This window comes from Berghia stephanieae, chromosome 2, assembly GCF_034508935.2.
Source record: "Berghia stephanieae isolate SIO BIC M18660-M18661 chromosome 2, UCSD_Bste_1.3, whole genome shotgun sequence".
NCBI lineage: Eukaryota > Metazoa > Mollusca > Gastropoda > Nudibranchia > Aeolidiidae > Berghia > Berghia stephanieae.
In genome coordinates, this window is record NC_088361.1 from 76,950,075 (window position 1) to 76,976,193 (window position 26,119).

The window sequence follows — 26,119 nt, forward strand, 5'->3', positions numbered from 1 at the left end:
CTCGTCTTTAATGTTTTGTGTCGCTGTTGGCTTGGAACCTCCTGTAAAGTTTCAGCCTAAGTGTACATATATGCAGGTCTGACATCCGAACCTGCTTATGGGCTTAGTTTAACATTGTTGTAATGGACAATATTGACGTTATTCTTTGAGATTTCCATTACACTAATGAGCCCATAAGGAATTGAGTTATCAGACCTGCAAATAAGTGCACGAATGTTTCAGCACATGTTGTGAAAAATTAAAGAAGCTAAATTTAGACTACTAATTATTCTATTTCAGACATGACAGTACTTACGAGAACTCATCGTCAATATCAGTGATGTTGGAGGTAGTTGTTATGGCCTCTGTAGTCATTATTGCAAGGGTGTCTGGGTGACGACTGGCGTTAAAGACCGTCTCTTTTAGTATTCTGTTTGTGAATGGATAGAAAGAGTATAACATAAGATTCTCCATGTCAGATTTATTGGTTCCAAATTAAATTCCCCCACCTTAAATCGTTATTTTATTATATGAAGAAAAAAATTACAATGCATTCATATTCAAGAATAATGAGAATTATCACGCTGTCATGGAGACAAACTCGGCAACCAACTGATACAGCACCCATCTCCTAGCTGAGAAAGAGAGGGGGGGGAGAAAGAGGTGGTGGGGAGTTTACTTTGATTACACTTTCCCTTTAAAAATAAGGTGTATAGTTGATGATTGCATGTGTTTTATATTGAAGTAATATGCATAGAGTTATTTCTAGAGCTACTCAGTCGTAGAGAAGAACAAATTTCATAATTTATTTTTATTGTATAGCATAATACGTTTACAGCCGCAAGCTGCTAGACCAGTATTACAAGAGGGATTTTTAAAATGGAGGATATTTAAGTGCTTTTAGACCTGCAATAGCTCCCAGTTTCGGATAGAATTGTCTATAAATGACTCTTCTATTTCATAAAGTTGTCACAGTTCACTTAGAACTAACCTCATGCTTGAATTAGAGAATTCGTCAATAAATTTGCGATCAAGTAGGAAATTAAGCCTCGCAATCTCTTTCATAAGATTTTTTTTTAAAACTTATCAAAGAAATTTTAGAAATGGCAAACAGAAAAAGATCACTGATAACAAAAATCATCAAACGCCAAATGGAATTTTTAGGACACATTATCCGCCACCCTGGTTTGGAAGTACTCGCCTTGACTGGAAAGATGAATGGAAAAAGAATAAGAGGAAGACAAAGAATAAGTTATTTGAAAGGGATAAGAACTTGGACAGGTGAAGCTGAGAAAGGTGGCGCTGCTTTAATAGAATTGGCAAGAGATAGATCATCTTGGCGGAAGATGACCTCCGACGTCTGCTTCAGATATGGAACTACATGATGATGATGATAGAACTTTTAACATTGTTGATCCAGATGCCTGGAATGTCTTAAAACAATGAGCTCTTGAGATTCTGTCATTAAAAATCCAAAAATAATTCTATTAAGCTATTCATTTTTAGAATGCGCAGACATTCTTTTTTCATTCAGTTTTATATCATGTTTTTTATAAATGCTCAATTATTGAGTATTTCAAAATTATATCTATCTTTGGATGCATGTACATTGCTGTTGACTTTTTACCCTACTACCATTAAAGACTGAATTATGTACTGTACAGTAAATATGCCGTCACTCACCTCTTTGCTAGTGGTTTTAGACAGCCAGCAGGAGGATTAGTTCTCTGTTAAAGGTCACACACGTTTTTGTGTTTTGATACATTAATCTGACGGGCATAATTGGTGAGTAATTTACTTAAATGCAAACTATCAGTAGATTTTGTGAGTTTCTTAGCCAAGCCCAAACCATCAATAAATGTTGTGTTCTTGGCTAAGAAGCTCACAACATTGCCATCCGGAAATATAATGGACAGAAAACAGAACGATGTGTAACCTTAAACTTTTATCATACAGTTTAGAGAGAACTGCTCATTATATGGATGGCAAAAACAATAAGAAAGACCTGAGTGACGTCAACTTTGTTGTATCAATAGATAGACACCAAACTATGTGTAACATTGAACGGTAATAGTCTGGTGAATACAGTTTACTGCGAATTGCTCATAAACATGGATGGCAAAAACCAGTAACAAAGACTTGAGTGTCGTCAAAACAATCTATCAATAGATAGAATGCGCTTGGCCAAGGAGTTCACAACATTGCCATCCGGAAGTATAACGGACCAACACACAAACTCTGTGTAACCATGAACTTTTATAGATAGAATGCGCTTGGCCAAGAAGTTCACAACATTGCCATCCGGAAGTATAACGGACCAACACACAAACTCTGTGTAACCATGAACTTTTATAGTCTGGTTAATACAGTTTAGTGAGAACAACTCACAAACGCGGATGGCAAAAACAATAACAAAGGCCTGAGTGACGTCATCTGCATACTATCTATAGTCTGGTTAATCCAGTTTAGTGAGAACAACTCACAAACGCGGATGGCAAAAACAATAACAAAGGCCTGAGTAACGTCATATTCAAACTATCTATCGCCTGACAATAGGACTTGTCTTTGATTATCATTTTTATATAGATCAGTGCCCCTATTGGTGAGTTGTAGTCAGTCGTTCTCAAGGAAACAAGTCTTATGATCCCATTTGTTGGACTATTGAATACAGCTCACGATTTCTTTTGCGGTCATGAAATGTTTTTAGACGTAATTTTTGTTCAATGAGTTTACAAAGGCCACGAAACGGCGCCGATGGTCGGACAATAGACTGAATAAAATTGACGTCACTCAAATCTTTCTTATTGCATAAGACTGCTTGTTGTGTTATTAGTTCTCACTGAAAACTCTCCTTTCTAACCATAGAAAAATCGTCACATGTTTTGCGATACAGGCATTCTGGTGTTTTTTGCAGTTAAGAAAATTGTAACAAAGATTCCCTCTTTGTTTTAACATGAAGGTCGGATAAAAAGTGATATCTGACTGATTGATGACGTAGTACTCAAACAATTATAGACCAATTGATGTTTAACACAAAGCAAAATCTGACCCTGACCTGAAAGTAACTACAGCAGTTATTTCATTCCTTTGCAACCCTTCAGCAAATACTCTAAATAAAACAGCTGACTTATTTAGAAGACATTAATATCAATATTGATATTGTCATATGTGTCGCGTAAAATTTTACGATAGAATCGGGTTGGTCTCATCTGAAAATTTGCACTAAAAACATTATCAGAATGTATGATTTGTAAGCCTAAATTAAAAATCAAAATGTTAACGATACTATATCAAAATGTTCGGGAATCATATATTAAATGATATCATAAAAAACAAATTACATGAATTCAATATATGGTATACATTTTTATACTCGAGAACACAAGATCCAACTTCTAACATTCATATGTCGTCACATTCCAGACACAATACCTGCTCCACAAAATATGCAATATTGATGTTGTTTACTTTTCAACTTTTAGCCGTCACATCGTGTTTATGGCTACGAATCTAACCGTTGGAGATTTTGCATATTATATATTCTGTATTAGAAACCAATTTCCTCCAACCGGTTCTATAACTGGGGATTTTTATATGAAACAATTATTGCACTTACTTTCACAAGCATCATGCGGCTATGTGTTGGGACCATTGCCCTTGGATCGGAACGTCCAGGGTTTGAATCCCACATAATTTGAGTCCTTGGAAAAGGATCTTTAATCTCATTCTCCCAACGTATTCAGGTGTTTAAAAAGTACCTGGTCATTAACAGGGTTGTCTTTGTCCGAAAAAATGGTAATATCGCCATACGGGCGACATGTTGCGTCCTACATGTTAAGTGCTGCTTTTGGCTAGGGACCCCTAGCACTTTGAGTGGATATTGCGCTCTATTATAAAAACTCATTTTTTAAATATACTTAGATAAGCTTTATGTTATATGGAGGAGAATGGATCAATTTTCAGGTGTCATCATTTGAAATGTCATATTTCTGATCATTTCATCTTTAAATTCCTTTTCCGCCCACTATTCCCCACCGGCATCATACCAGATTGATGCGATGGGTTACTTCCGACGTGCACACATTTGCAGGTCTGATAAACGAACGCAATTATAGGCTTGGTTGAACATTGTTGTAATGGACATTATCTTGTGTCGGTGAGAGAGTATTTCCATTACAACAATGAGACCATAACAATTTGGGTTATCAGACCTGCTAAAAAGTGCACATCAGTCACTACGTTGAAAACATTTTTTTAAAGTTAAAAGTCTAACTGAAAATGTAACGGTGGATAATCTAACCACAAGTGATAAATATTTAAATACACCATTTATATACCTGTATCAAAGTAACCGTTTTTACTGTATTCGTTATCATTTGGCAGTTAGGGAATGAAATCCAATGACAAATGAATTTTAAGAATGTGAAGGAGAAGATTCTATCCACAGGTTCAACAGAAGAGAATGTTAAGCAAAGTTATCGCGCACGCACTGCCTCCTGTTAGAAAGGAACTTCAATCGGTACCCAACGATATTCCGGAAGCAAGTCAATACACCGTGTGATGCATTCCCTTTGTTTAACAACCATTATCATCACTCTCTCTCTCTCTCTCTCTCTCTCTCTCTCTCTCTCTCTTTCTTTCTCTTATCTATCTATCTATCTCTATCTCTCTCTCTCATACACACACAAGCACACTTTCTCTCTCTCTCTCTCTCTCTCTCTCTCTCTCTCTCTCTCTCTCTCTCACTCTCTATCTCGAACACACGCACGCACACACGCACACACAGACGCACACACAACCTCACACACAAACAAAGTCTCTCTTACAAACAACACCCCCCCCCCCCCCCCCCCAAGAAAAAAAATCACCTGACGATCAAATGGAAATAGGAATCAAGGAAGTAAAAGACTGCCGACTAACCCCGTGTGACTATTTTTCTTTGTAGAGCAATGACGATCTCTCTCTCTCTCTCTCTCTCTCTCTCTCTCTCTCTCTCTCTCTCTCTCTCTCTCTCTATCTATCTATCTATCTATCTATCTATCTCTATCTATATATCTATCTATCTCTCTCTATCTCTCTCTCTCTCTCTATATATATATATAATATATATATATATATATATCTTCCTTTCTATCTCTCTATCTATAAAAGTCCATCTATCTCCCTGTCATATAATATACATATATATATATATATATATATATATATATATATATATATATATATATATATGTGTGTGTGTGTGTGTGTTAATGTACACAAACTGAGCCCCGTTGACGTCCGAATCTTGATCTCTAACCCCGTGGATGAAAAAACTTATAAAACGGTACACAACCGTAGAGAATTATTTCATTCTAACTACGCCTTAGACAATTAATTTAATTAATATTCAAAACTTATTTTAAATTTTATAGTACGACTCACTTCACAGTTAAATCACAAACGATGTTATGATGACACAATGATGATATTAATGCATCTACACCGCAAAAACACATTGACTCTTAATGCTGCCTTTTTTTTTTTCAACCCAACGAAATATATATATAAAAGTACGTTTTGCTAGAATATGATTATTATTTAGAAATCTTAATGCATCAAACTGGGTACAGCTGGGGCGACCATCCCCAACCCAGCGCGTCCACAGGTGGCGGATCGTGGAACGGCCTACAGATCCTGATCTATAGGTTAGCTGTAAAGCCGCGGACCAACTGGCGATAGTCGTGGAGAGTGAGGTTGGGTAGTCTGGCAGCACAGCTACACATACAAAATGCCTCATATACTCTATGAAGGGACTATCAAGGTGAATGGGAGGCGCCTTAAAACCTGCCAAATGCTCCCACTGCCTTGTGGGTTATGACCGGGAGGTCAAAAGGCTATGGAGTAAACCAGATAAAAATCCGTCAGAAGGCAACGGGAAACCACTGACGTATCATCCCAAGATCGTCATGATGTCCGTCCAAGCGAATCTAGTCAACGACGTCAATGGATGTTTTTCGAGCAACTCGATTACAGCCTCGTCCGGTAGAGATAGTCATGCAGGTGAACAGGTGACTCTCGACCGTCATCCAGCTACTGTGCACCACCAAACATTACGAACAGCAACATGGAATGTAAGAAGTCTGTACCAGAAAGGAAAATTAGCAAATGTAGTTATGGAAATGAAGAGATTGAATATCAATGTTTTAGGATTATCAGAAGTTAGATGGAAAGGAGCAGGAGAACTTAATTATGATGACTGTAAAATTATATACTCAGGAGGAGGAGAACACCAAAGGGGAGTTGGAATTATACTAGATAATAAAACGGCGCGAGCAGTCAAAGGATTCTGGCCCATATCAGACAGAGTAATGGCAATCAAACTACAAGCAAAACCTTTTGATTTTGATATTTTACAAATATACGCCCCAACCACCAGTCACGATGATGAAGAAGTGGAAAATTTCTATCAACAAATAGATAAAGCAATGCATCAGTTTAAGTCTTCAGACATAAAACTCATCATGGGCGATTTTAATGCCAAGGTGGGCCGAGAAAGAATAGAAGATATTGTGGGCCCACATGGTCTGGGAGACAAAAATGACAGAGGTGATCGTCTTATTCAATGGTGCCGTCAACATGATCTGACAATCACAAATACTTGGTCAACAAACCACAATAGAAGGAAGTGGACATGGAAAAGTCCTGGAGATGGAGTGAGAAACCAAATAGATTACATACTCATCAGCAAACGTTTCCGAAACTCGGTTTTGTATGCCAAATCTATGCCGGGGGCTGACTGTAACAGCGATCATATACCTGTGCTATGCCCCATACGAGTTAAATTGAAAATCTGCAAAAGAGCAAAGGCTAAACCTAAATACCAACTAGACATTCTCCGGGAGGAACAGAAGATACAAGAAAAATTTGAACTATCAGTAAGAAACAAGTTTGAAGTGCTTGGAGAACTAACAGATATAGAAGAGAAATATGAGCAGTTTAAAGACAGTGTTGCTGCATCATTAGAAGAAAATGTTCCAACCACACTTAAGTTGCAGAAGAAGAAATGGATTACTCCAGAGATATTAGAATTAATGAATGAGAGAAGAAAGGCCAAAAATCAGGAAGAAAAATACAAGACTCTGAACAGGCAGATAAAAAGAAAATGCAACGAAGCTAAAGAAGACTGGATAAATGAACAATGTCACTATATAATGTCCTGCAAAGAAAAAAATGGCAAATTCTTCCATCAGAAAATCAAAGAAGTGACAAACAAAACTAAATCAGGTGCTAAAAGTGGATGCATCAAAGACAAGCGTGGAAACACCATCATGGACAAAGACTGCATTCTAAACAGATGGTCAGAATATATTGAAGAACTTTTTTTTGATAATCGAGGAGAAATGCCTATGATAAAAGAACTGGAAGGGCCTTCTATAATGAAAGATGAAGTTAGGAACGTCATGAAAAGCATGAAAAATGGAAAAGCTGCAGGACCTGATGCCATAACAATTGAAGCCTTGACTGGCCTGGGTGAATGGGGGATTGAATTCATCACAAACCTTCTAAATCAAGTGTATGACACAGGAAAAATGCCAACTGATATGAAACGATCCATTTTTATAGCACTACCAAAAAAGCCAGGGGCAGTTGATTGTGAACAACACAGAACTATTAGCCTAATGAGCCACCTCACAAAAATTCTTTTGAAGATAATTTTACTAAGAATAAGAAATAAAATACGACCTGTAATTGGGGAGATGCAATTTGGTTTTGTTGAGGACAAGGGTACCAGAAATGGAATATTCACATTATCAATGCTGATGGAAAGATGTATTGAAGTAAATAAAGATCTGTATATGTGTTTCATCGACTATTCAAAAGCCTTTGATAAAGTACAACACGAAAAACTATTCAAAATTCTATCATCCTTGGACATTGATGGTAAAGATTTAAGAATATTACGGAATTTGTACTGGGAACAAGAAGCAGCAATGCGTGTTGACAACGAACTAAGCAGTTTTACACCTATTAGAAGAGGAGTTAGGCAGGGGTGTGTTTTGTCTCCAGATTTATTCAACCTCTATAGTGAAATGATATTAAGAGATATCGAACATAAGAAGGGGGTGTGTATTGGAGGAAAGAATGTAACAAATCTGAGGTATGCAGATGATACGGTTCTACTGGCAGAATCTGAACATGAACTACAAGAATTACTGGATGTTGTAGTCAGGAGTAGTGAAAATATGGGACTGGAACTGAATATATCTAAAACAGAATGTATGACGGTATCTAAAAATAATAACCCACCAGCCTGTGTAATAACAAGCAGAGGACAAACAATACAACAAGTTGAATGTTTCAAATATTTAGGCTTCAATGTAACATCCAATGGAAAATCAGATTGTGAAATAAAGAAAAGAATAGGTATGGCGAAGAATGCATTCAACCAGCTGCATACAATTATGAAAAACAGGAATATTAGCATGAAAACAAAAATCAAAGTCCTGGATTGCTATGTACTGTCTGTGCTGCTATATGGTTGTGAGAGCTGGACCATAAACAAGACCATGGTTAAAAGACTGGAGGCAGTGGAAATGTGGTTTTACAGAAGAATGATGAGGGTGTCATGGATGGAAAGGAAAAGAAATGAAGAAATTTTAGAAATGGCAAACAGAAAAAGATCACTGATAACAAAAATCATCAAACGCCAAATGGAATTTTTAGGACACATTATCCGCCACCCTGGTTTGGAAATACTCGCCTTGACTGGAAAGATGAATGGAAAAAGAATAAGAGGAAGACAAAGAATAACGTATTTGAAAGGGATAAGAACTTGGACAGATGAAGCTGAGAAAGGTGGCGCTGCTTTAATAGAATTGGCAAGAGATAGATCAGCTTGGCGGAAGATGACCTCCGACGTCTGCTTCAGATATGGAACTACATGAGATGAGATGAGAATGCATCAAAGTTCAAGGCCTTTTTTTATTTTTGGTTCACCTGCAATTGTACACCCGCTCAAGTTTAGAATTAAATAATATCACTCAAGCTAAGAAATGGGAAGTTTTTACAACTGAAATACAGAAATCAAGAGATAAAGTTCAAATCGCTCAATTATAGATTTAGTTTGTTACAATGCGCACTTCAAATCGGTAACCGTTCAGTATAAACTCTATTCTAGTACAAAATTGAAAATAAACACAATTTGGACATCAGCGGGCTCAAAAGCAAATCACATGCATTGGAACAAAAATTGAAAGTTGTGGAATTACATAATTTCCAATAATTAAACCTCAATACCATAACTTATCAAAAGCGAACTGAAAAACAGAGGGGTATGCCTTTAAGATAATTTGATATGTTGAAAACGGTGTTTACCTAAAACTTGCCAACTTATTTTAAGAGTTGTCGAAACTATCATTCCTAATTCATAAGATTATCTTAATTTTCTTAAATTAAAAAAAAAAATATTTAGTCCTACAGTTCTCTAAATGTCTATATTTGATCGATCTAAATGGAGTTAATGGGACTGACATTTATTCCATTGAAATTACAAATGAACGGTATTCTTGAGGCAAAACATGAACAGGCCATAATGGCCAGAAAATAACTTGCTGCGTCGGCTGAATAAACGTTTATTTACATAGGGGAAAAGTCTAAAGGGAAATGGCAGGATATCAGTCTTCCAAAATGATGCCCCAGATAGGAAAAAAATTAGGATGGAAAGAAGAAAGAGTGAAAAGAAAGGAAGAGATCAAGAATGAGAGAGTAAGAGATAATGAAGGAGGGAAAGCAAGAACAGAAGGCGGAGGATGAGGAGGAAGAGGAGGAGGAGGAGGAGGAGGAGGAGGAGGAGGTCAAAGAAAAGTTTGAGATGTAGAAAGAACGGAGTACAGAAAGGAGAAAGGGAAGATTGGGGACGTGGAAAGAAACAGGAACGAAAGTAGGAGTTTTAGGTAAACCTTTCACAACACACTCTCAAATAAATAATATTGCGATAAAAGGTTAGAAATTCGTTTGAATAGTAACCCATGAATAGACCAAGAAATACCGACTAAATCGGAAATGGATTTGCATGGCAATTAAGTAATTGGACCATTCAAAGACGGAAAGAAATAGCAACCTGAGTTTATCAAGTGCATCAATGGAAACGAGAGCAATGTTTTAAAGACAAATGTAATATTTACATTGTTATGTTATGTGAATTGTATAACGTTTATTGCAGCGGAGGGAAAAACAAAAGACTTGGGTGGGGCTTTCTGTGATATTAATTATGGAGATCAAAAACTGCGGAGTTAAACTTTATGTTTTTGTTGCCAGCTATTAAGGAATCGAAGAAATCAAAGCAAAGCTGATATTTACACATTTTAATCGGACTGAGTGCACTCCATTTTGATACCTGATTACCCAAGGCATAGCAATGAATTTGTTTTATTTTTCTTATGGCGAAGTTCGCGCGTGGAGATGAACTCAACATTTTAATTTCAATATTCTACGCGGTTGCAAATTAAATAGGAAAAATACATTTATTAAATTCCTTACGGCCAAAACATCGAACAGTTTAAAATTTCAAACTAAAAAAGCAAAAAATATAAATGAATTTAAAAATGCCATCATTGATGAGAACCTTGTGGCTTAAAATAAAAACATGACTGAACATTCTCACTAATTCAATAATTGGAATGGATATTGTTTTTATTGTTTTGTTTAGTTTTGTTTTGTTTTGTTTTTTTTTTTTTTGTTGTTTTTTTGTTTTGTTTTGTTTGTTTGTTTGTTTTTTTGATTGTTTTTTTTTTCTTCTTTGCTTTTATCTGTGTCCCTTTCTCAAAGAATACACGCTGTGTAATGTACAATATGTTGTTACTTAAGTATTAAGGGCATTTAAGGAACGCTTGGTCTATTTTTGAGTCATATTTCTCATATGATTCGATATGATAAATACGATTCTTATTGTACCCGAGAATACATCTTATAGTTTTATCCAACCAAAAATTTTACTGACCGCGTTGCTGTCATCTGAAATCCACGTTTTATTTTTTAAAAACGTTGACAATAAACCTTTTAATAATGACCGATTACACTGATCCTCATCTTGTCAAGACCCCTTAAACCTGTGACTTTATGGTTGGTCAATTTTTGAAGTACGAGTTTTCTGTTCCAAAATTATAAAAACGTGTTTTTGCACATTACGGCATTGCAAACCGAAGCGGCCCGAGCTGCATATCTGTTACTACTTCTTGATGAGAACGGCTAGTATTACACATAGAAATGCTCCATCGCCTTAAAACGGATTATGTCGACTGACTTTAAAGCCCATAATGAATTCTCAATTCAAGCTGTGACACATGGATTACGTATAAATGTTTATTGCGAACTACTACTACTACTACTACTACTACTACTACTACTACTACTACTACTACTACTACTACTACTACTACTACTACTACTACTACTTCTACTACTACTACTACTACTACTACTACTACTACTACTACTACTACTACTACTACTAACTTACTTCTACTACTACTACTACTACTACTACTACTACTACTACTACTACTTCTACTACTACTACTACTACTACTACTACTACTACTTCTACTACTACTAGTAGTAGTACTACTACAAGACTACTACTACTACTACTACTACTACTACTACTACTACTACTAATAATAATAAGAAGAAGAAGAAGAAGAAGAAGAAGAAGAAGAAGAAGAAGAAGAAAATTAAGAATAATTATAATAATTATACTGTAATTTATTTATATTGCGCCTGTCCCATACAATATAGCTCTAGGCGCACAATATACATGGCATGCAATATACATACATATATATATATATATATATATATATATATATATATATATGTACATTTATATATGTTTTGGAGTTTTCTACGGACATTGCAAATGGATTATGCCGACTGAGGAAGTGTAAGGAACACAGAAACGAGTCGTCTCGGCAAAAAAATGTGAGTGAAAATTTACATTATATATATATATATATATATATATATATATATACATATATACATATAATATATATATATATATATATATATATATATATATATATCAGTTGTTGTTTTTTTTAATTACTTTATCATGTTATCAACACCATTTAAAAGATGAGAATACGGAATCGCTTGTAAAAATGTAAATTAGGGTAAATATTTCTTTGAGGTGAAACTACAAAAACATGTAAGTAAACCCGCGGTATAGATAGTTCGAAGATGACGTAACTCAGGCCTTTGTTATTGTTTTTTGCCATCCGTGTTTATAAGTACTTCTCACTAAACTGTATTGACCAGACTATAAACGATCGTGGTTACACGCAGTTTTGTGTGTTGGTCCGTTTTACTTCCGGATGGCAATGTTGTGAGCTTCTTAGCCAAATGCAAACTATCTATATTATGAAGAATACTTATCCATTCTTTTTCAACTTTACTAAATAAATAAATGCTCAATTGGTTCTTTCTATATACCATCTAAATAACAGAAAGAGATGCCTTTTTTTCTTGTAGAAACTGCTTCAGAATCAGTAAAGCTTGACCTGAGATTGAATGGCAGAGAATTCCACACGCAATATAAGGTTCTGTCTTTTAATTTTGTATTCCCCTTTTTTGTGGTGCAAAAAGATGCTGATTACACGATCTTAAATTACGAGATGACATTCTATTCATTAATAAAATCTTTCAGAAAAAAAAAGATGAGCAGTCGTTTTTATAGTTAAAACATAGCTTTGTAATTTATAATGAATTCTAGCTTTAACAGGCAACCAGTGGAGTTCATAAAACATGTGTTCTCTTTTTTTCTTCTGAAAAACAATTCGTGCGGCTTGGTTTTGTAAAGACTGTAGTTTCTTTAAAAGATTATCAGGCAGATTAAAAAGTAATGAATTACAATACTCAAGTCTAGAAATGACAAAAGAAGAGACTAATGTTTGAATGGACTTTTGGGTTAAAATATATGACAATTGAGTTTTGTAATTCAAGACATAGACTTGCTTGGTCAGCTCACATAAAATCCGATTTTTTTCAAATCCTTGGTCAGAGACTAATAGGTAGTCGGCATTCATAAAAACGGACCCTGGTATTTTACTGTCTGCCTCAAGTACGTCTAACAATGCTATGATGTAGAGGATAATATTTGGCTCATTAATTATTATACTAGCAATCCTGCTACATGTTCGATGTAAAACTAGTCCCGGACATGTATTATATTCTCGGCATTACACCTAATGAACCTGTTAAAAACCCCTTAAAGGGACATAAATGTAAATAAATAGCCCAAAGAAATATATGCCTTTCAAAATCAAATGAGAAAAAAAACAAACATTTGTATTGGTTAGTAAACAATAAAAATTAACATAAAGTAAAAGAAATACTTACAGGCTACTTTGAAGTTAGGTGAAATACTAACAAAATCTGCACTCCAGATGAAACGTTTCAACATACAAAACTCTGTAAATTTATACATTTTTGTCCGATTGATATACCTAATTAAGAAATATCCACTCTACTGGCAATTTATAGCCAAGACGTCAGCTTCGTTCCTTCTATGCAATATATAAATAGGAGGAGAGAGTGGACAGTGTGAGTAAGGTTCTTAGATATGCATAGCAAATCAGCTACATCTTCAATGTAAAATTAAACTCTTGCTCCCCCCCCCCCCACCACCCTTCCATTCTTTCCCCCCATCTCCCTTTCTATTGCAGGCATTCACATATTACTTGTTCAAATAAAATATTATTATTATTATTATTATTATTATTATTATTATTATTATTATTATTATTATTATTATTATTATTATTATTATTATTATTATTATTATTACTATCATTATTATTAATATTATTATTATTATCATTATTATTATTATTATTATTATTATTATTATTATTATTATTATTATTATTATTATTATTATTATTATTATTATTATTATTAGAGAGCTGCAAGGTCTGGGCCGGACGTCCCGCTTGCTGAAAGGAAATTGATGTGCATTTCGAACCCAACACCTCTCATTTCCAGGTGCATTGATCGCCCCAGCGCTTTGATTAGCAAGTTGGAATGTAAGAACTATGCGCTCAGGACTGACAGATGACCTTCAGGCCATGGACGATGCTCGAAAAACAGCAGTAATTGATCGTGAACTTAACAGACTGAACATCGACATAGCAGCCTTGCAGGAAACGCGACTCCCAGAGAGGGGATCCCTGAAGGAGAAGCACTTTACATTCTTCTGGCAAGGAAAAGGCACAGAAGACGTTAGGGAGCACGGTGTTGGATTTGCAGGACGCCATACATTGTTTCCTATGATCGAACTGCCAACAGACGGCATAGAGAGAATTTTAAAGCTGCGACTGTCATCCATGCAGGGCTCGGTGAACCTTGTTTGCGTCTACGCCCCAACACTGCAAGCTTCGGTTGAAGTAAAGGACCAATTCTATGAGTCATTAGACGCCATTGTCAACAATATCCCAGAAGTGGAGCACATCTACCTTCTTGGCGACTTCAACGCGCGAGTTGGTGCCGACAAAGAATCATGGCCAATCGTTTTGGGGCACCACGGCATAGGAAAGATGAATGAGAATGGTCAGAGACTTCTTGAACTCTGCTGCTATCGCAAACTATGCGTGACGAACACCTACTTTCAGAACAAGGCATGTCACAAGGTGTCATGGAGACATCCAAGGTCAAAACACTGGCATCAGCTGGACATGATCATCACTAAGCGCGATTCTCTTAACAATGTTTACAACACCAGGTCCTATCAAAGCGCTGATTGCGACAGCGATCACTCTTTGGTTGCCACAAGGGTGAAACTGACACCAAAGAAACTTCATCACTCAAAGAGAAAGGGCCAGCCCGGGATCAACATCAGCAACACAGCTTACCGGGAAAAGAATATAGAGTTCAACGAGCAACTTGAGAAGATTCTCAACACAGCTCATAGAAAAGCAGAACAAAACGCACGGGACAGCTGGAACTCTCTTAGAAACGCCATTTACAGCACTGCAGTTCTGACATACGGCAAAAAGGAGCGCAAGAACAATGATTGGTTTGAAGCCAGTATTACTGAGATGGAGCCAGTCATTGATGCCAAGCGTAGCGCACTTGTCAGCTATAAACATAAACCAAGTCAGAGGAACCTGCAGGCGTTGTGAGCTGCACACAGCAAAGCACAGCAAACAGCACGACGTTGCGCCAACGACTACTGGCTTCAGTTGTCGGACAACATCCAGCAAGCGTCTGACAGTGGCAACATAAGGGCCATGTATGAAGGCATCAAACAGGCGACAGGCAAATCTACATAGAAAACTGCGCCTATTAAATCCAAGACAGGGGAAGCCATCACAGACAAGGACAAGCAGATGGGAAGATGGGTAGAGCACTACTTGGAACTCTACGCCAGATAAAACTCTGTCACCCAAAAAGCGTTAGACGCAATTGAAGAACTGCCAGTACTGGAAGAACTAGACGCAGAACCAATTATGGAGGAGCTCAGCAAAGCAATCGATGCTCTGGCCTTGGCAGAGCACCCGGTGACGACAGCATTCCACCCGAAATCATCAAATGTGGAAAGCCAGCCCTCTTGGAACCACTACATAAACTCCTGTGTCTTTGCTGGAGAGAAGGCAAGGTACCCCAGGATATGCGCGATGCCAAGATTATCACCCTCTACAAAAACAAGGGAGACCGTAGTGACTGTAATAACTATAGGGGAATCTCTCTACTGAGCATTGTGGGTAAAGTCTTTGCGCGCGTTGTCCTCGCTCGACTGCAAGTCCTCGCCGAACGTATCTACCCAGAGTCGCAGTGTGGCTTCAGAGCCAAGAGGTCGACAGTGGACATGATCTTCTAAGTACGTCAACTTCAGGAGAAATGCAGAGAACAGCAGATGCCCCTCTACATTGCATTTATTGACCTGACAAAGGCATTTGACCTTGTTAGCAGGAAGGGCCTTTTCCAGCTGCTAAAGAAGATTGGCTGTCCTCCTCAGCAGCTTAGCATCATTGCCTACTTCCACGACGACATGAAGGGCACCATTAGCTACGACGGTGGAGCCTCTGAACCCTTCCCCATGCGCAGCGGCGTGAAACAAGGCTGTGTCCTCGCACCGACTTTGTTTGGTATATTTTTCTCCTTACTGCTGAAGTTTGCATTCAAAGAGTCCCCAGAAGGAGTCCACTTACACACCAGAAGTGATGGGAAGCTGTTCAATCTGGCACGGCTGAGAACAAAGACCAAGGTCCGCACAGTCCTCATAAGGGAAATGCTATTTGCAGATGATGCAGCTCTATGCGCGCATACCGAGGAATACCTTCAGCGACTGATGGACAGGTTTTCCCACGCATGCAGGGAATTTGGGCTGACGATCAGCATCAAGAAAACAAATGTAATGTGTCAGGATGTCCCCTCTATACCAGCAATTTACATTGACAACGAGGAGCTAGAAGTCACCAATCACTTCACATACTGGGCACAACCATCACCAGCAATCTCTCACTTGATGCAGAATTAGACAAGCGCATCGCCAAAGCTGCCGCTGTCATGGCACAACTGAGCAAGAGTGTGTGGACCAACACCCAACTCACTTTGAACACCAAACTCAGAGTATACCAGGCATGTGTACTCAGTAGCCTACTGTATGGCAGTGAATCCTGGACAACATATGCCAGACAGGAGAACCGCCTGGAAAACTTCCATATTCGCTGTCTACGACGAATTATCGGCATCAGGTGGCAGGACAGACTCACTGACAATACAGTGCTAGAAAGAGCGAACTCCCTCAGTATGCATCTCATGCTCTGCCAGCGACGTTTGCGATGGCTTGGTCACGTACACAGGATGGACGATGGACGCATACCCAAAGACATCATGTACGGTGAACTAGCTTCTGGACGGCGACCAACTGGCCGTCCAGCTCTGCGCTTCTATGATGTCTGCAAACGAGACATGAAATTGACAGGCATCGACTCAAACACCTGGGAGTCGCTTGCTGACGACCGCAGCGGCTGGAGATATGCGGTGATGGAGGGAGTGAAGAGATGTGAGGAGAGGAGAAAGATGAAGTTTGAGGAGAGGAGAGCAAGGATGAAAGAGAGGCAGCAGATCCAAATACCAAACACACAGTCAAACTATGTGTGCAATAACTGCGGTAGAGACTGCCATGCAAGGATTGGTCTGTTGAGTCACACCCGTCGTTGCCCTCAACAAGACTGATGAGACTAAAGCCATACAGGGCGTAAACCATCGTCTCTTGAGACGGAAGGATGCCTACTTTTATAATAATAATAATAATAATAATAATAATAATTATTATTATTATTATTATTATTATTATTATTATTATTATTATTATTATTATTATTATTATTATTATTATTATTATTATTATTATTATTATTATTATTATTATTATCATTATTATTATTATTATTATTATTATTATTATTATTATTATTATTATTATCATCATTATTACTATACACGAAAAATATAACTTATAAACTTGATATCAAGGGAAATTAATATTATAATATGGCTCTTAAAATGTTAATGACATTTTTACACACCTATCGTCCTATATTTAAATTTGCATTCACAACAGTAATTATTGTCTTAACTTATACATTCGGTGACACGGTGATACCCCATCAACGACCATTATATTATTGAGTCGAGTTCACGAAAATGAGAGACCGTATCTTGAGATTGAAAGGTGTAAACAAGTCCCACCTACCGCTGACACAAGAGATCACATGTCAAAAGAGGGCGTAAACAACAACAACCCGTCAGTGATTCTGACAAACTACACTACTCAGCCAGACAGTCGTGAGGCCACCAAAGCACAACCCGTAACTAAAACAAGTTCAAAGAGTGAAGAACAACTCAAAATATTGACAATATATTTCCAAAGTTTAATGAGAAAATAAGAGGAGTTTACAGTTATGTTAGAAACGATTAAACCTGAAATCGTATAAGGAACTGAAACATGGCTGTATAAAGCAGGGCTTAATACCGAACTGTTTTTAAAAAATAACCAGTACGAAATATACAGGAAAGACAGGAAAACAAAAGGGGGAGGTGAAATTATCTTGGTCAAAAACACAATAAAAAGTACCCTTCTTGGAGAAGGCAGAGACCACGAATCTGTGATCTGAAAAATTGGCGGACACAACAGTCCAATAGCAGTGGTAGATGTTGTGTACAGGCCTCCTGATAGTTCAAACGAGGAAAATGATCACATATGTAACCATCCTACATCAACTCAAAACCCAATTCATAAACCAAACAATTTCGATCGGGGCGACTTTAACCTCCCAGATATAGATTGGACCGGAAACCAAATCGGCAATCAGTATCCAAAGCGTCTCAATAAAATTTTCCTTGATACATTCAATGTCGGTCTTCAACAACTTACTTGCCAACCCGAAAGAAAGTGACGACCCTTGACCTTTATCTCACAATTAATTTAATTATATTCTCATCAAGTTTTATTATTTAATATCATTTAACTTTCCTTTAGAAGAGAACTCGCTGTCAAAAGTCGGAAACTTCTTAACCTCGCCAAGCAACACTTTAAGTTCGTGTCAATTTATTGATTTGCGACATCGGTCAAAAATCTTATATCTATCATTTTTATAACACCAGAGAGCCTAAATAAACTACTAATTAAAGCTCTCTGGTAACAAGTAATGTATAATATTGATTGACAAATATGATAATTGTATTGCTACGTTCCGGAGTCTTGATACATTAGGGTTCCCGGAATTACTGTGATTAGCATATAACCATATCATGTATTATATCCTTGGACATTCTGTATAATCTGTAGGTAAGGCATCCATTATCTGGTCATAACGCCTTAAATATCTGATATTACTGTGAGCGGAAACGGTTAATTACTTTCGTTGGGACTAACATGATTTGATTTTTTAATGGAGAGTTGGTGATGCAGGTGGTATGGTTCGAATGACGATGATGATGACGACGACGATGATGATGATGATGATGATGATGATGATGATGATGATGATGATCTCTTGTCATCAAATTGAGTAATCCACTCCAGTGAAGACTGACTGTGAACTGCAGTCACCAACTGTAACTATAAATAGTCATGAATCTCAGAGATTTGCAAAGCAATGTCACCTTACATTTAACCTCCAACATGAGAAATAGTTAGTGTATCCAAATATCTCCAGAATATTAGCTTATGTTCAAAGATTACATTAATTCTCATTCACTCAGTGGTGTACATTTCATATTATAGACGCCTCATGTAACTTTTGATGATAAGCTCTTATCGGTATCGTTTTTTAGCTAATTATAAAATCCCCGAGTCAAGGTATATAAGGTTCCTTGCCACAGGACACAACGCAATTCTAATCCCATCTGATTTCTGAATAATGTCTCATCTTTGACTTTTTTATAGCCTTAAACCATACAGGTATATATCACGTTTTCATAAAATCCTCTTCTATACTTTAATTCCCTTAAAATTGATTTCAATGCTTGAATCATTCGATAAGAGTTCCATCAATCTGACAAGACTTAATCTCCGGTTTAGATTAATACTTGTACACAGCGAATGACAATACCAAAACATCTTTGTTCGTTATAGCCAGAAAACTTTTACTTCATTATGAAAAAGAATTCACAAAAAATGACCCTCAATTTGTCAAAGAAGCTTAACCCCAAGACTAGACCAGTGAACTGCCGTAACATTGGCCAGAAAACTCCTTCTTCAAATATCGATCGATTTAAATGCCCCTCATTTTGACAAAAGCTCTCAAGCCTGGGACTTCACGACGTTTGAGAGTTTTTGCAAAGATGTAGGTCACTTAAAATGATCGATATTTGAAGGACGAGATCTCTGGTCAAATCATTAAATACGTCTTTCTGGAGTTCGGCAGTTAACTGGTTTATCTTCAGTCTTGAATGATACTAGTATACACACACCCAAACAATGACTAAACCAAAAAAGTTTGTTCATTATAGCCAGAAAACGTTTATTTGGCAAAGGAAACCACATTACTAAACATGACCCGCAATTTGCCAAAAAGTCTTAAACCTAAGATTTCTAAGGAAAATTGTTTTCAACACGTAATTCATTTAATAAGAGTTCCATCACCATGACAAGACTTACGCCAGTCTAGATTAAGACATGTATGCAGCCATACAATGCCAAAACGCATTATTATAAAAAAAATTTGGTGAGTAAACTTTCACTTCATACAACGATACAGTTAGATTACCCTTAACTTCTCAAAAATGTTAAACTCGAGACTTCTTTCACTCTATAGCTCAACATTCGACACATTAAGGATCATTTTATTATATAAAAATAATATGGAGTAGTTTTCTGGTCAAAATGGGAAAAGTTATTTTGTCTATGCACAGAGATCGGTCATAATAAGATCGTTGCCCCTAACCACACTGACATTGAATGCTCGATCAATCAGACATTTAATACAAATAGGAGATTAGTATTCTGAATTTGATATTTTGTGTATAATATAGTCCTTCACAGCCATTAAGACAGACCTGTCAATTGCGAAAAATTTGTAGAACTACGAAATTTTGACTCCAATATCAGAACGTCATTGGTATCTTGTAATCATTAAACTCATTGAAAATGAAGGTCGATGCCAGACTACATAATCGTCAAGATTTTGAAGTGGTATTTGACTCTTGTGAGAGTAAATTGTTGATTTTTAAAGTTAGCAATAGCGATTACAATTTTAAATGTTCAAGTAGGCAGGTCCGCAAAAAGCCCACGAATAAACCAGAGAATACTTTTCACTCAAGTTAAATTAGATCTAATCACTGTTTCATTTTCAGGTCTAGAATGGGAACCCAAAAAAAAAAGACCCAAATGCAGAGCAGTTCTTTGGACCGGAAGTCTGCATACAAATAATATTTTCTTTTTTTTTTTTTTAAATAGGGTTGGAGGTCAATTTTGTGCGTTCAGCGGATGTTCAATTTTCGCCAATAAGCACGGAATGACTGGCAAATTCCCCCCCCCCCCCCCCCCCCCAAATTATAAAACTGTATTTTTTACTCGCAAACATATGGGTAATTATATCACCCGTTGACTGAAATGGGTATTTTAAATTTCTGCTAGGACATAATGATTGGTCATTCGATTATGTATAAAATCTGCTTGGGCTTTATAATATCAGTCATTTGACGTTGAGAATCGGCATCTGACGATCTTGTTTCCAGATACTTGGGTAATATGAGTAAAGAGCCTTTTCCAAGAACTCAATTATGCGCCGCTCAGAGAGGACTCGATCCGAAGGCGAGTATTATACCACAAGACCACATATCGGCTCAAAAATGGGCTGATTGAATATATCTTTGAAAACTTTGTAAATTTGTTCAGGTACGCATATAAACAAATTTATATTCATTTATATTATATTCAAAATCATATTCAATATTTATATAAAAGATTGTGATATGTTTTTAACAGTTCTGCTATTTATCGAATTTATCAATTTTGTTAAAGCCACCGAAAGAATATCATTTAACCAATATATTTGGGAAAAGTGTGCATCGCAATTTAATAGACCACACACTGAGTAATGGATGTTCAAAATACATGAAATGCTCGGAGTAATAGAGGTACTCGAAATCGACCCTGCTACCCGTATTATGTTACGCCAGGTACTGTACTCCCTTGACAACATTCATCCTGATCTCTTTTTTTGTGGCAAATGTCTTGTGTGTGTGTGTGAGAGAGAGAGAGAGAGAGAGAGAGAGAGAGAGAGAGAGAGAGAGAGAGAGAGAGACAGAGACAGAGAGTGAGAGATGGCTTTAAAATATTTTAAGACATTTTTCATTGCAAATGTCTGGTGTGTGTATGTGTGTGTGTGTGTGCTTGTGTGTGTGTGTGTGTGTTTTAATGGCGTTTAAAATACTTCCTTTGATAAAATAACTAAGCGTCATTTAAACGGATCTATATCAAAAAAGGAATGTAAAGGTTATTGTTAAAGAGTCGAGTTGTAGGTTTGAATGACTGGTGTGCGAAGCGATGGCCACATGAGGAAAAGTGTGCGAACCAAAAGTACAAGGGTGTTTTTTGGGGAAGAAAAAACATTGGCATGTGACTTGTTATAAATAACGCTAGTAGAAAGTAGTCACATTCGGAATATAGAGCAATCAAAGGGCTTCAAAACAGATGTGCAGATGTGTCCCTTCCCTATGGAACTCCCGCCTCCTGTCATTCTAAATTGGTCACGTCTGCAGATCAGGATTTGGCCCAATATGTCACGAGTCGTGCGAAGCTTGTAGACGATTACTCTTCTAGATATATTTAGTTTTGCTTTTAATAAATTTGGCGTGCAAGAAATTTTCATTTCCGTATGAAACCGGATAACTTTGAAAAGAAATGCCATTTGTCATATAACAATTTTCTCTTTTTGAAGAGTTTATAAACCAGTTAACTGCCGTACTCTGGATAACAACAAAAAACAATTATTTAAAAATGTGGCCAAATATCGATCGAGTTAAATGACTCCCCTCTTGGCAAAACTCTCAAACCTGGGACTTCGCAAATCGATCGATATTAGAAGAACGTGTCTTTCCAGAGAGAGAAAGGCAGGTAACTGGTGAAAGGATTCTATTGTTTGGAATTCTCGTTCCCAATGCACGAGTTCCTATAGTCACTATGCAACTGGATTCACTAGTCTGATGTCATCTCGCCAAGCAACGGCGAGCAGGCAGCCTGGTTCTAAACAAAGAAAATGGGTATTTTTTATTCTTCATGCTGGTTATAACTTTTCATATGTCATGTGGTCAGAATGTATAAAAGTCAAAACATGATCATATATATAATGTTTTTCTCCTCTGGATACACTTTTATCCTCGTCGGAGAAATATTTCATAAGGGCGTCCGCCATTGTTCTGATAGTTTAGAGCCAGCTACTAAGTTACCATTCGTCATTACGAGGGAAGTGACGTCAAAAGGAGATTAGTATTGTATAATACGGCAAGTTTCACAAAATGAGTAAATATATATTATGTTTTCTTTTTCTCATCAGTAAGTCAATGTACCATTTATTTATTTTACTATTGACCGGTTTTATTGTTTGCTTTGTTATTTTCGTTTTAGTTTTTTGTTGTTTTTTTTTTTTTTGTATTTATTTATTTATTGTGTTTTGGTAAATTTTACTAAAGGTCTATTTTTTACAATTTGTTTTATTCTTTTTAGTTTGTTTGTTTATTTGTGCTGTTTGTTTTTGTATTCGTTTCTTTTTTATTCGGTTTTTGATTTTGTAATTTATGAAATCATATTTCATTATTTTTCATTACATTGGCAGTCAGCTCATGTTCCTGTTTTTTATTTGTTTGATTTTTTTTTATTTGATTTTATTTTGTTTTGTTTTGGGTTTGTTGTTTTTTTTTTCTTCTTTTTTGTTTGTTTGTTGGTTGGGTTTTGATTTGACGCTTTGTGTTTTAAAGTTATTTTTCACACATATTAACTAACATTATGAGCATGCTTTAGTTCTGCAAACTACTATGAAGTGATAGTGTAGATTCCATAGCTGCAGTGCTACAATGTCGAAAGGTGTCACGATTTGGAAGAGAGAAAATATTGAAAGCCGTGCTTACTCTGACAAAATAAATATATTCATTCATTTTAGCCACAAAACCGTTAAGTGTTGAGGGATTTGTTGTTGTTGTTGTTGTTGTTGTTTTGTTTTGTTTTTGTTTGTTTTTAGGGGTTTTTTAACTGTAAGGTTTGTTATTTCTTTTGACAAGTTAATTATAATTGATCGATACTTCAGCAGATAGTTTACATGGCCCAAATGAAAAGAAAAAGTTTTGTAAGAAAGAGTAGCAGTGCAGATTTGTGAAAGATGCTGTGCCACTTATGCAAATATTTTCGGTATATTTCCCATAATAATAATAATAATAATAATAATAATAATAATAATAATAATAATAATAATAATAATAATAATAATAATAATAATAATAATAACAATAATAATAATAATAATAATAATAATAATAATGATAGTAATAATAATAATAATAATAATAATAATAATAATAATAATAATAATAATAATAATCATATTCATCACGTGACAAAAATACTTGCTAATGTATGAGACCACCATTATCATTCCCCGCCTTCTAATGGGGTTGAAGGTGATGGGGAGGGCATCATTTCGTAAAACCACAGTTATACCATTGATTAAAAAAGGAATGAAATTGACGTCACTCAGATATTCTTCATAGTTTTTTGACAGCCATGTTATTGACTAACTCTCTCTAAATTATATCAAACAGACTGTAAACGTCCAATGTTACACACAGTTTTGTGTGTTGGTACATTATACCCGGTTGTCGGATGTTGTGAGTACCTAATCTAAGCTTATAGTATCAATTCCAACAGTTTTAAATGTTATAGTGGGAGGGATAGTGGGGGAAAGAGGGGGGAGGGGGAGGAAAGGGGGGGGGGGTTAGGTTGGGGATCGTTTGGGAATATTGAGGTTAGGAGGAAATTTGGGAGAGGGGGATGGAGGGGGGAGGGGAGGAAGGGGATGGGAAGGGAGAGAAAGGTGACGTATATGGGGGGGGGGGAGGGGCGCTTAGAGGGAGGGAGTTTATTTTGTGCTATTAATTTTAATTTCTTTGAGTGTCTACTGCATATCATCATGATATTTGGATCTTTTGTTTAGGATGTTATGTTTATGACTGTTCAAAAGTGTTTCCATTTTTTTCAGTGAGGCACATGATACACTTTCTTTTTCCACATCAATAGGGACTACTTTTTTGACAATCTCTATAGATAGTTCGAAGTTGACGTCACTCAGGGATTTGTTGTTGTTTTTTGCCATCCAGGTTTATGAGTATTTCTCACTGAACTGTGTTAACCAGACTATAAACGATCATGGTTACACAAAGTTTGTGTGTTGGTCCGTTATACTTCCGGATGGCAATGTTGTGAGCTTCTTAGCCAAGCGCATACTATCTATAGGGAATGAGATTAGCGGAAGAGTAGCGTCCCTTGATTGGACGTCACCCATAGTCTGTGACGTCACCGGCGGAAACGTTATTAGAGAGAGAACGTCATGTTAGTTGTGCGCATGCGTCTCTCGTCCGCTAATCTCATTCCCTATATTGTTGGCGTTTTGTTTGCATTTAGTTGATCCCAGTTGTACATTAAGTTTTTTAATAAGTTTGTGCTCCTGGCTCTGTTTCATGGTCGTTTTGTGATTGCTATATCTGGTTTTGAATGATGGTTCTGTGTTGCAAATGTAGTGGCTGTATTGTAAACAGTTTCCTTGTTTCCTGCAGTTGTAATAGGCTTCAACAGTCGTAACGACGCATAGTAACTTAGTAACTGGTTCTAAACTATCGGAACAATGGCGGACACCTTTATGAAATACTTCTCCGACAGGAATAAAAGTGTATCCACAGGAGAAAAACATTAATCTGATCATGTTTTGAATTTTATAGATTCTGATCACATGACAAATAAAACATTTCCAGCCAGCATGAAGAATAAAAAGTACCGATTTTCTATGTTTAGAACCAAGCTGCTGGTTTCTGGGCGGAAGTGACATCTGACTATTGAATCCTATTGGTTGTTGTGCTTTTATCATTTGGGTTACTTAGAATTTGCTTGTTGTGGTTCGTGATTTTCTGCTTCATGTTATATAAGCAGCTGTGGTTTATTTTTAAGTTGTTCCTGTTTATTACTTTATGGGGCCGGTGGTTCTGCGGGGAGTGTTTTATCAATGAGGACGAGAATTTTTTTTTCCAATATTTGTTGTGACTAATTTGGTAAATGGTAAGTTGGAAATTATTATGTCCCGTTTTCTAGTGTGTTTTTGTGGGGCCTGGTTTGTTCCATTTTTATATGTCAGTTTGTGACCGTGGCCTTTGTGTATAAGTGCCCTTTCGATGAAAATCGTTTCATTTCATGAGAGGCTAGTCAATCGCTGTTCAATAATTTCTGGAATTATATGTTTATATCCTTTTTCGATAGACTGTGAGTGAATTTTTAAATTTTGTTTCTTCTTTTTATCGGCAATTGCTGTTGTTACTGCTTTTCTCCCTTGTTTTTTTTATAGTGAAATATTGTAACGTTCACTGTTACTTTGGGATGATCATTCTC

The 26,119-nt window shown here is 36.6% G+C and overlaps 1 protein-coding gene across 1 annotated transcript in view; it reads right to left on the bottom strand.

Annotated features, from left to right (window-relative positions):
* Positions 1–26,119, bottom strand: part of LOC144965556 (G-protein coupled receptor 54-like) — a 114,905-nt gene that overhangs the window by 47,257 nt on the left and 41,529 nt on the right. Inside the window, exon 2 of the mRNA XM_078901023.1 lies at positions 296–409. Coding sequence (XP_078757149.1) covers positions 296–354 — 59 coding nt within the window. The 5' untranslated portion in view covers positions 355–409. The remainder of the gene's footprint in view (positions 1–295; positions 410–26,119) is intronic.